This window comes from Myotis nattereri (genome assembly GCF_964212035.1).
Source record: "Myotis nattereri genome assembly, chromosome: X".
Taxonomy (NCBI): Eukaryota; Metazoa; Chordata; class Mammalia; order Chiroptera; family Vespertilionidae; genus Myotis; species Myotis nattereri.
Window position 1 is genome coordinate 16,005,870 of NC_138078.1, and position 12,457 is coordinate 16,018,326.

Sequence of the window (12,457 nt, forward strand, 5' to 3'; positions counted from 1 at the left end):
CCTTAGATTAATCTTTTGTAAATAGTATATAAGCAAATTTAAAAAATCAATACTACAGTCTTAGTCTTTTAACTGTAATTGTTTTAATCAGTGATATATTTAATATTTACCTAACCTGCTGTATATTTTTTACATTTATTATAAAAATTTCAAGCATAAACAAAAACAGTCAGAATAGGATAACAGACCCCTGTTTACCCATTATCCAGATTCGATAATTATCAACATTTTTAACAATCCCCTTTCATCTATCTCTCCCCTCCCATTTTATGCTGCAGTGCTTTAAAAGTAAATCCTGGATATCATATAGTTTCATAGACAAATAGCCAAGTGTGTTTCTCAAACAGATGGCATTTAAATTAAATAGAACTACCATGCCATCATCAGATGAAGAAACATTTACAGTAATTACTTATCATGTACTATTGAATCCATATCCAAATTTCTCTAATTGACTTTTATTCTATAAGAGTTCTTCACTCACTCACCCACCTTTTTTTAATGAAATTGATTTTTCAGAGAAACCAGGCCTTTTGTAGTATAGAATGTCTCACAAATTGTATTTGTTTGCTTCCTTGCAATGCCATTTAACTTGTTCTTCTATCGCTCATATTTCTTGTAATGGGGTAGTTAGATGTCAAGCCTTGATTAGGCTCATATTCAATTCTTTTGGCAAGAAGACTTCATAGGTGATGCTGTATGCTTCATATTGCATCACATCATTAGGCACAGAAGATCTGGTTTTTCCCACCTTTGGTGATGCCAAGATTGTTGAGTAAATTTAGATGCATATTTCATCTACTTACTTGCTTAATTTTATATTTATTGTTTTTTACTACCCCACTTCCCCCCTTCTGTTAGTCTGCAGATTAAAAGAAGTTTCTTTTACCATTTTAATGCCTAGCCAGCATGGCTCAGTGGTTGAGCATCGACCTATGAACCAGGAGGTCAGGGTTCGATTTCCGATTCCGGTCAGGGCACATGCCCAGGTTGTAGGCTCGATCCCCAGTGGGGGGTGTGCAGGAGGCAGCCAATCAGTAATTCTCTCTCATCATTGATGTTTCTATTTCTCTCTCCCTCTCTCTTCCTCTCTGAAATCAATAAAAAATATATTTAAAAAAATAATGGTTACTCTGGACATTACAACATGGTTCCTTAACTTATCAAAGTCAAATGTTAATTGGTACTTTTACATTTCTCTGAGAAAATGTAAGGACTATAGAACACCTTAACCACATTAGTTCCTCCAATTTAAATGCTACTGTTGTCATACATTTTAATTCTCTCTGTGTTTTAAACCCTCTGAGACATTACTATTTTTAGTATATGAGTGTTCATTTTTACCCACATATGTACTGTTTTTGTTGCTCTTCTTTTCTCTGTTATCATTTTTTGTTCTGCCTGAAGAATACTCTTTAGAGTTTTCTTTACTACAGGTCTATTGGTGGCAAATTTTCTCAGTTGTCTAAAAATGTCTTTGTATCATATTTGTTCTTGAATGATGTGTTTGCTAGACACAGAATTCTAGATTGGCAGTTATTTTCATCTAAATTGACAATCTCTTTTTATATATACATTTACTTTATCTATTATAGGCACTTAGATTGTTTTTATACCTTGGCTATTGTGAATAATGCTTCAATGAACCTGGGAATACAGATATCTCTTTGAGATACTGATTTTGTTTCCTTTAGATATGTACCTAGAAGTGGGATTGCTGGGTCATATGGTAGTTCTACTTTTAATTGTTTTTTAGAAACCTCCATACTCTTTTTCATAATGTGAACACCAATTAACATTCCCACCAAGAATGTACAAGGATTCCCTTTTCTCTACATCCTCACCAGCACTTCTTTTGTCTTTTTTTATAATAGCCATTCTAACAGGTGTGAGGGGGATAATTCATTGTGGTTTTGATTTGCAGTTCCCTGATGATTTGTGATGTTGAGCACCTTTTCATGAATCTGTTGGTCATTTGTATGTCTTCTTTGGAGAAAAATGTCTATTCAGGTTTTTGTCTATTTTTAAGTTGGGTTATTGGTTGTTTTGCTATTGAGTTGTGTATATACAAGTTCCTTGTATATATTGGCTATTAACTCGTTATCAGATATGTGGTTTGCAAATATTTTCTCCTATTCCATAGGTAGCAACATTTTGTTGATGGTATCCTTTGCTTTTAGGATAGAAGCTTTTTAGGTTGAGGTAGTCTCATTTGTTTATTTTTGCTCTTTTTTGCCTGCGCTTTTGGTGTCATATCCCAAAAGTTATTGCCAAGACCAATGTCAAAGAGCTTTTCTCTGTGTTTTCATCTAGGAGTTTTATGGTTTCAGGTCTTATATTTGTCTTTTTATCCATTTTGAGTTAATTTTTTTTTGTGTGGAATAAGGAGTACGTCAAATTTCAATCTTTTGCATGTGGATATTCAGTTTTCCCAGCACCATTTATTGAAGCAGATTAACAATAGCCAAAATTTGGGAGCATATGGGAGGCAGCCAATCAATGTTTTTTTCTCCCTCCTTTTCTCTCTCTCTAAAACACACACACACACACACACACACACACACACACACACACACACCATAGCCATGGGTGAGAATTTAAAAAGTTTTTTTTTAAGATAAAAGGTTTTTATTCAAAAGATGCCATATATATATATATCTATATATATCTATATATATCTATATCTATATATATGTATATATTTTATTCCCCTGTGCAGTATTTCACTCAGTAAAACCAGCAGGCTACGTGCTGCTCAAAACACAGCCCCAGAGAGGATCCGGAAGGCACACTGTCCAGAACTGGTTTCCAGCTATCTACCCCTATATACACAAGTCAGCAACTCCCCTCCCCACAGAACCCACCCACTTGGGTAAGCAGGCGAGAGGGGCCTGCAGCAGTCCCGCCTGAGCCCCATCATCCTAAGAACAGGGCAAGTGTGGTAGCCCTCCCGAAAAGGTCCCCAAGTTAGAGGAGGAAAAGAAAACTATGGCAGCAGCCGTGGAAGCTTGGAGCTGAAGGGAACCAACCAAATAAATAAATAAATAAATACATAACATTGACCTCCAGGCTAGAATGGGCATCTTTCCAAACAAACAAACAAAAAAACATCAACCAAAAAAACAAAACAAAAAAAACAAACCAAAACAAAAAAACAACAGGTAAAATAACTTAAAGGCAATTTTTTTAAAAAATATATTTTTATTGATTTTTTACAGAGAGGAAGGGAGAGGGATAGAGAGAAACATCGATGAGAGAGAAACATGGATCAGCTGCCTCCTGCACACCCGCTACTGGGGATGTGCCCGCAACCAAGGTTCATGCCCTTGACCGGAATCGAACCTGGGACCCTTCAGTCCACAGGCCGACGGTCAATCCACTGAACCAAGCCGGTCAGGGCAAGGCAAAACATTTTTTAAATTAGATCAACTACAATTCTTTTGTACACTATCATGCCAGCTGTACACACATTTACAGTTTTTCTGTTGATTTGCATTGTTTGTGCGTTGTGTTTGTGTGAGGTCTTGGCTTTGAAACAGTGAAGTAAAAACCAAAAAGGAACACCAGAAAAAGGGCAGGTGGCTCAGCGTTTAGCCCTGTCGCCTCTTCCATGGCACCTTTCATATGAAGGGTGGGGAGAAGAGGGCGGGAGAGAAAAACAGGGAAAACCAAACCCGGGCAGATTTTTGGGGAAGCAGCAGGTAAAAGAGGCAAGATCAAGTATTTCTCCCAGCACAGCGCGAGTCCCCACAGAAGGCACTCGGAAGAGGTGACAGGAACTTAAAAAATGGTGCTAGTCCTATCCCACCCCAACTTGTTTTCCCCTAACCTGACCATCAGGGCATTCAGTGAAGGGAACAGTTCCATGACAGGGTTCTGACCCCCACCCTCCCACCCCACTCCACCCCACCCCACCCCCCGGGATTTTGCAGAGTCCAGCAATGCTGGCTGCACACCTATGAGAAGGAGAGAGCTTCTATGAGGAACTGAGGCTTAGGACACCCAGAGGAATTTCTTTTCCCCTGTCCGAGGCCCCTCCAGGGGCCTGGGGTCTGGAATGAGTTGTAAATGTTGCTGTATCAAGCACTGTGCTGCTTGGTGAGAAGTGTCACTGGTACAAAAGCTTCCTCTCCCTGGACCATCTGCCAGGGAAAGGCTGCTATTTGCTGGGCCCTGGCGACAGGCTGTGGAGATGGATCTCAGCAGTTTCCTGGGGCAGGAGCACATCTTGCATCCACGGATGGTTCTGGATTTCTTCAACGGATGGCCGATCGGATGGCCTCAGGGCTAAGCACCGTCCAGTGAGATGCTGACACTCTGAAGGGACCCTCTGCCTGAAAAAAAACCTGGCCCCTGATGATCTCCTCATCGTGCTCAAAAGGAATTATCTCCACAGACCATGTCATACAGCAGGATCCCCAGGGACCGGACCGCTGCCGACCTGCCGTGGTAGCGATGGTAGCGGATCCACTCTGGAGGACCATACACGCGGGTCCCGTCAAAGTCCGTGTAAACGGTGCCCTTGGGCAGCGCCCCCGACCCGAAGTTGACGAGGACGTTCTCGTCCTTGATGTCCCGAGGGAGCACCCCGCAGCTGCGGGCCAGCTCCTCCTGCAGGCCGCTCCCCCTCCCCCCACCTCCGTGATGAAGTCGAAGAGGTCCTGCACCAGCTGCAGCCGTGGATCCGGCCCGTTTGAAATGAGTAAAACTAAAAAAAAAAAAAAAAAAGACCGTACCCTTTTATGTAATGATGTTTACTTTGAATTTATATTAGTTCACACAAACACTCCATCCATGCTTTGGTTCCGGCCCTCCGGTCCAGTTTAAGAGCCCATTGTGGCCCTCGGGTCAAAAAGTTTGCCCACCCCCGGCGCTAGGGCCTCTCCAGGATCAGAACGAAACTGTCGGGCCTCTCGAACCAGCCCAGGAGCCGAATGACGCCCAAGAAGCCCGAGCTCACCTTCTTCAGCAGGACCATTCCATGGGCACCCGGGTTCCCTTGGGCAGCTCTCCGCAGTCGGAAATCCTCCGGTCCTTCCCCACGTGCTTGATGGCCACCGGCCAGTGGTCGGCCACACGGACGCCTGAGTAGACGGAGCCAAAGCCGCCGCTGCCCAGTAGCGGGCCCACCTGGTCCTGCGGCTCCAGGGGCTCCTTCTCCTCTCCGGGTGCCAGCTTGGTGGTGTGCAGGTTGTTGCAGGGCGCGGCGCGCAGGTGGGCAGGTGAGTTGCTTTTGGACAAGAGCATCCCACCCTCCAGGGTGTCGGCCAGGGACTGCCTGGAGCCGCTGCCGCAGGAGCCGGACCGGCTGCGCCTATGGCTGGGCTCAGGCTGCGGCTGGCGATGCTGCTGCTCCAGCCGCCGCCGCCACCACCACCACCGCCAACTCCTCTCGGGCCTTCGCCGGCCGCGGCCCAAAAAGTTTTAAAAAAATTAAAAAAATTTTTTGGTAACTCATCATTTCTATGTGCATTTTCAAGAGCTGGAGAACTGAGAGCCCTAGTTATTCTGATTTCTATTACATCTTCACTTCAAGCACTGGCATTCCTGCAGTATTTCATATCTTTTTTTTTTCATTATTTTTTTTCTTTTTATTGTTTTATTGCTTAAAGTATTACAAAGGGTATTACATATGTGTCCTTTTCTCCCCCCAGCCCTTGACAACCCCCTGGCCTCCCCTACCCCCCAATGTCTTATGTCCACTGGTTATGCTTATATGCATGCATACAAGTCCTTTGGTTGATCTCTTACCCCCCTCCCTCCTGCCCCCCAACCCTCCCCGGCCTTCCCGCTGCAGTTTGACAATCTGTTTGAGGCAGTTCTGCCTCTGTATCTGTTATTGTTCATAAGTTTATAATTTTAAATCTTGAGCACCTGATTTGAAATCATTCCTATATTATGTATGAAAATACTAGACTTTTATCCCAAGCCATATAGAACAGCTGTTTAGTGCTACAGATAACAGTGCTAAAGTGGAGAACCAGAGATGACGCAGGAGTGACTCGGGCTTCTGAAGGGTGTGGAAGGACTGGGATTAGTAAACTGAGTGATTTCACCATGTATAATCGGCAAGCTATTCAGAGGAAGCTTGAGGCCTGAGTTGGAGACTACCCTCTAAGGCAGGGGTGGGCAAACTTTTTGACTCGAGGGCCACAATGGGTTCTTAAACTGGACCGGAGGGCCGGAACAAAAGCATGGATGGAGTGTTTGTGTGAACTAATATAAATTCAAAGTAAACATCATTACATAAAAGGGTATGGTCTTTTTTTTTTTTTAGTTTTATTCATTTCAAATGGACTGGATCCGGCCCGCGGGCCATAGTTTGCCCACGGCTGTTCTAATGGTAGATAGCAAGAAACAGCCTTGGATACTTCTACAGATGTGTCCACATTCTTAATCATACCTCTCAATAAAGGTAGAGTCTTTATTCATTCAAAAAAAAATTTTTTTTTAAGGTAAAAACACATCATGTGATGACTTCTTTCAGCTTTTGTAAATTTGAAAGTCTCTATTTCCCTTCATTTTTGAAAGACATTTTCACTTGGTATAGAATTCTGGGTTGATTTCTTTGAATACTCTAAAGATGTTTCTTCACGGTTTTCTTGCTTGCATTGTTCCAAAGAGAAATGTGCTGTTTTTCTGTTGTGATTTTTTTATTGTCTAGCTGCTTTTAAGATTTTCTCTTGATCACTGGTTTTGAGCAATATGATTATGATGTGCCTTGATATATTTTTTTCTCATGTTTTTTATGCTTGGGATTCATGGAGCTTCTTGGATCTGTGAGTTTATAGTTTTTATCATATTTGGAAAATTTTTGGCTATTATTAATCTGTTATTTATCCCATTTGGTATAATTTCATCTCAGACATTGTAATTTTCATTCCTTGAAGCTCAATTTGGGTCTTTTAAAGAATACCTTCCATGTCTTAACTTCTTTGAGTATATGAAATACTCTTATTACTCTTTCAATGTTCCTGTCCACTCATTCTAACATGTGTGTCATTTGGGGGTTGGTTTGATCGATTGATTCCACCTACCTCATTTTGGGTTGTACATTCCTGCTTCTTTGCATGCCTAGTAATTTTAAAACAATTCTCGCCCAAGGATATGTTGTTGTGTGTGTGTGTGTGGGGGGGGGGGCTTTTTTATTTTAGAGAGAGAGGGAAGGAGAGAGAGAGAAACATTGATTGGTTGCTCCCTAACCAGGGATTGAACCCACAACCTAGGGATGTACCCTGACCAGGAATCCAACCCGCAAACTTTTGGTGCACGGGACAACAATGCAGCCTGGCCAGGGCGGCATGCCTGGTCATTTTTAATTGGACATCAGACATTGTAAATTGTACTTTGTCAAGTGATGGATAATTTTGTAGTTCTTTTTAAATTTAAATTTTTCCATCACCATTTATCTAATGTTGTATTTCTATAAACATTCTTGAGCTGTATTCTGTGACACAGTTAAGTTACTTGGAAAACAATCGGATCCTTTCAGATCTTGCTTTTCAGATCTGTTACATAGAACCAGAACAATGTTTAGTCTAGGGTTAATTATCTCCACAGTTGACCTAAGATTCTTCTGAGTCCTCTGCCAAATTCCCTGTGAATTTTGAGTTTGTCCAGTCTGTTTAGTGGGAACAGGCAGTATTCTTGGCCCTGGTAAACTCTGAGTACTAGCACTGTTCCCTCTAAACTCTTCACTTGGTTGTTTCTCTGGCCTTGGGCATTTTGTAACATAACCCTATTGAGTTCTCTGCTAAATACTCAAGTTTAATTACATTTACAACTCATTTACGTGTTCTCTGCCAATAGCTGGAGTCCTCTCTTTTGCAGGTCTCTCCTCTCTGGAACTCATTCCTGCTAGAATCTAGATATTTTGATCTCCTCAGATTTTCAGCTGTCTCCTCAATTCGGGGAGGTTGCCAGTCTATCGCTGGATTCCCCTTCCCTGCACTGTGACCTCAAAACCTAAGGCAGTAGTTGGGGTGATCATAAGGTTCACCTTGTCTGTCTCCCAAGCTTTCCCCATTATTGTCATTTGTTGCCCTAATGTCTGGTGTCTTGTAACCCAGTGTAGTGTTTCATAGATATTTTTTTCATCTTTTGGTTGTTTCAGTGGGAGGGTAAATTTGATCCTCTTACTCCATCTTGGCCACAATCCTCTTAATAATTTCTGATGGGAGTGTTTGACATTGTGTATGAAAAATTACGGAGATAATTTGATTCTCTGTAAAGTGTTATTTTCTTATAGAATAAGAAAATATTTTTACTTTAGCTTTAGGCTGGCAGCTGAAAGAAAGGCAGTTCTCCTTAATATAATCAGGGATTAAACTGATTTGAAGCTGGGAGTAAGTCTTTTTGAGGGCTTATTCATTTCTGATTTATCCTTATTTCTAATATATGGCCCTTCTGAGATTCCAGTGGAAAATATGGAGTGTTTATCAGAGCCTCTTTTCCTTGGTGGACCCTAAACTTTTAATTTCCCCCCTATCCCTTTGAGACTATTGGAAACACTGCTCAGCTCCTCGGTCTATGAGTCATCGCTTCTGCTAAGCCTCTCAGCCTTTCAGCTGCTTTTTTAGAAGCAGTAAATGCCTTGGAGGGAAAAGCAGCCAGAAATGAACGTTGGTCTCATCTTTGTGTGTTTCTCATCTCTTTTTTAAATCTTGGCTCTCAAAGCCCTCATTGAATTGGCTCTGATACCTTCAAACAGATTTTAAAAAATGCCTTATCTCGTTTTTCTGGTTGTACTTGCTGAGACTTGGTATGCAGCAAGTTACTCCACTATGGCCAGATACAGAAAATCTGCCTTTCATGTTTTTGTTATATGCTTCATTTGACTTCACCAAGGTGTTTGAAATTTGCGTTCTACTTTATAATCCCAACTTTCAGTTGTTTACTAGTGTTAGTAGCGTGCGCGCTACATGTATATCGATACAATGTTCTTCACCAGTCATTTCACGACTGCCGTGCCGTTTTTGAGCTCTTTATTTTTATTTTTTTGATGCAGCATTTGCTGGGCTGGATTTTGTTCTCAAACAGTTTTCTCTGGGAGCCTCCTTCCCCTGTTTCAACTGGCTTGGTATCCATCCAGGTTATTTGTGCAGCTGCTGTCCTGAAATTATTTCTTCTTCTTATTTTCCTGGTTCTACTTGCTGTTTCTTTAATATTATGTCTTTCTCTTTCTAGGCTTACACAGTAACACGCTGGAACACATTCTCCAAATTCCTGAAAAGGGTTTGGGAGGGTACATTTTTTGACTCTTTGCATGTCTGAATATGTCTTTATTCTGTTTTCACTCTTGATAGTCGAAGCTACATTCTTTTCTTTCTTACAGCGTTTAGAGGCAGTGATGAGAATTCAGAGAATAATATTATTCTAGTTCTTTTGAAGGCAATATGTTTTTCCTCTTTGGAAATGTTAAGGGTTTTTTCTTTATTCTTGGTGTGCTGATATTTCACCGTAATAGATTCAGATAAAAAATGTAAACTGATCCTATTTGGCCTGTGATTGACTCTTTAAATATGAAAACTGTGTCTTTTTTTTTTTTTTTAGTCTGGGGCATTTTGATCTCATTTCTTTTATTATTCCCCTTTCCTCTATTCTCTTTAGCCACTCGGGAACTTTCATTAGATCAATGCCGATGCTTCTGTCCTTGTTCTCTTAACTTTCACGTGTTCAGCTCCTTTGTTCCCCCTTGACACTGTGTTCTAAGAGGATCACTCAGAAAAACTTGTTCTACAGTTAGAGAGTTTCTTTTTTAATCTTAAAATGAGTTTGTTTCTTAACAACCAATTCTTGCTTTATAAATGTGATAGCCTCTCTAATCTTTCTCCAGATATTAATAATTAATTTTAACTCACTTTCTCTGTGTTGTATCTACTCTCAATACTTTTAATTTAAGTCAGGGCCTCATGTGATCCAGTTACTGCGAGGCATCCATCCAAAGAAATCTAGGTCAGCAGCCAACATCCATGATGAGTAATTTACAGCTCTACTTGGTCTCTTGAGAAAAACCAAAGAGGAAATGCATTTTTAATGCCTATCTAACATCTTAACCATTGCTTCTCCCCACTGCTGCTTCCCCAGTACTCGTTACACAGCTGGCAACAGATCTCTGAAAATCTCTCCCACTATCACTTTCCAGCTCTCTGAAATCCCCTCTACTATCTGGTCCGTACAGCTTCTTCTCCCCCCACCCTCTTTGTTGTTCTTTTTCTGACGTGGAATCTCTACGGTCTTCACATTAAAAAAAATCTCCTATACATTAACTGTGGATTCTCCACAACAAAGGAAAACCCAAGAGCTGCCACATTAAGAAGCATCTTTCTCCCTTAGAAACTGAACACAGTGAGGGAAGATTGTGAATAACAAACAGCCCGGGTCACACTTTTCCCAAGGAAGTATTTGAAGGTTTCTGTAAAGAGAATCCTGGGATGTAATAGTGGCACCCAGAGGCTACATTTCCAGTTCAGTCTCCGTCCTTCTCCTGCTGGCATGAGTTTAATTACTTTTTTGGCATCCTGGAGGCCATGCCAGGCTGAGCCTGGGCTCATTGTGGTTCCTTCTCCCAAGCTTTAGAGTCACGGAGTGGCACGCTCTAGTTTCTGCTCTGTGTGATGTGAGAAATGAGAGCTTTACTATTTCATCCTGCTTTTGGGGACCAGCTATGGTCACCTTGTTTTCTTCCTCAGATTAGCTTCACTGGTGAGAATTCTGAAGATTGCCAGAAGTCTAAAATGGCTGAATAAATCTTGCCTGTAAATTAGGATTACAAACCCTTAATCTGGGTCAGAGGTTCTCAACTCTAGCTGCACATCAGATTTACCTGGGATAATTTTTAAAAATTCCTCTGCGCAGGACTCAGCCCAGGCCAACTGAACTTGAATCTCTGCGGGAAGGGCCCAGGGATCAGTATTTTTCAAAAGTTCCCTAGACAACTCGATGTGCTCCTGGTGCTTCTGACCCTTCTAGCATTGCTGCCTTCTTCCCTGGGGAGGGGCTGGGGGGAGGATGCTGTCAGAGCTGTTCCAGTCTGAGGTAGTGGCCTTTTCTCCTTCTCACCAACATGTACTGATAAATTGGGCAAATGAATAGCAGCCATTTTCCATTCTGCTATTCTCTCTAGGGCTATGAGGCAGCTCTCAAAATCAAACAAACAAATAATTTGGTAACTTAGGTCCATGAACAATCCTAACATGGGAGTCACTTAATTGATACTTTATTGTTGTAATATATATATATATATATATATATATATATATATATATCACAGACATCCAAAAACAGAAAGAAGAAAAGCTTTAAACATGTAATATTTCCTTAGAAGAGCCTTCCTTGAAACTGTTTACTACAGTTATTATGTAAGTAAACTGATAATTGCAGGGAAAAACAATCTAAAATTGGTATTAAACCTGTTTAACATCTTTAATAATTCTATTTCTAAATCCTTCCACAAAAGGGCATGATAGTTTTTCAGCTTATTGCAAACAGTATCTTTTTTTTAAAAAGTCAGCCCTAATGTTATAGATATAATACACATTTTTAATTATTGGCACTATACTGTAAAGCACAATAAAGAACATCTGCTTTGAATAAATGACAGCTCAGAATACTGTTGCACACATACCATATAGGTTGTTTTACAGCAGATAGTAGTTGGCCAAACTTCAGATGGCAAAATGCTGAGTTGTGAGTTTGATATTGTCCAGCTAGTTATTTCTCGTCACTCTGGACTCCACTGTGGCAGAACACTCATATCCTTAAGATGCAAGGCCTAGCAAAACGCCTCCCACAAATCCACTGGATATCACAACGTTCTGTCAACAAAGTCTGTTGCCCTTTCAAGTATGTTGTTGAGTTCACATGCTGCCTTATTTGCTCGTTTCTTAATCCGTCTTCTTGCTTTGTTTACACCTTTTTCAACTTTCCTCCGATCGATCTGCACATAGCCACTGTGGCTAGCAATCTGAAGGAGAAGAAAGCTACCGCCTATTGTGGTTGCTGCGAGTTTCCCAGCTTTCTGGAACAAAAATCCTGCACACCAGCCAGTCACTACACCCATTACAATCTGGGTGGCTACTGAGTATTTTTTCTACCATAGGTCCCGACTGTGGCCCAAAACACAATTCCACCAGTGGTGTCTTCTTGCATATTTAGTTAAATCCAACACTTCATGAGAGTCATCATCACTTTCATATTCTTGGGGAGGTAGGGTCTGCATTGCCATTATACTGCCAGCGGCCTGTATTGAAGGTCGATGCTCCATCCTTGTAATTTCCACTCTTGTCCCATGTCATTGGCATCTCTAGTCACGATCAAACTTTTTTGATCTGGTACCTTAAGAGCTACTTCTCACTACTTGATCATGTTTCTGGTAGCAAGTGTTCCCTGTCAGTGATTTTAAAGCCTATTCTATTCTATTTACTTATTAATTAATTAAAAATATATTTTTATTGAT

The 12,457-nt window shown here is 41.1% G+C and overlaps 1 protein-coding gene and 1 pseudogene across 2 annotated transcripts; both read right to left on the minus strand.

The window, feature by feature from the left end:
- Positions 1-4,159: 4,159 nt before the first annotated feature.
- Positions 4,160-5,262, minus strand: LOC308511134 (serine/threonine-protein kinase pim-1-like; annotated as a pseudogene). Its single transcript has 2 exons — positions 4,866-5,262; positions 4,160-4,664 (listed from the first exon to the last, which is right to left on the minus strand). The product of its transcript is annotated as a serine/threonine-protein kinase pim-1-like (transcript).
- A 6,544-nt stretch (positions 5,263-11,806) lies between these two features.
- On the minus strand, positions 11,807-12,061 carry LOC308511142 (FUN14 domain-containing protein 1-like; the record flags this gene model as incomplete). The annotated part of the gene is made up of 1 exon (XM_081081132.1): positions 11,807-12,061. The coding sequence occupies one exon, from the start codon at positions 12,059-12,061 to the stop codon at positions 11,807-11,809; it is 255 nt and encodes an 84-aa protein (XP_080937258.1).
- Between the last annotated feature and the right edge of the window lie 396 nt (positions 12,062-12,457).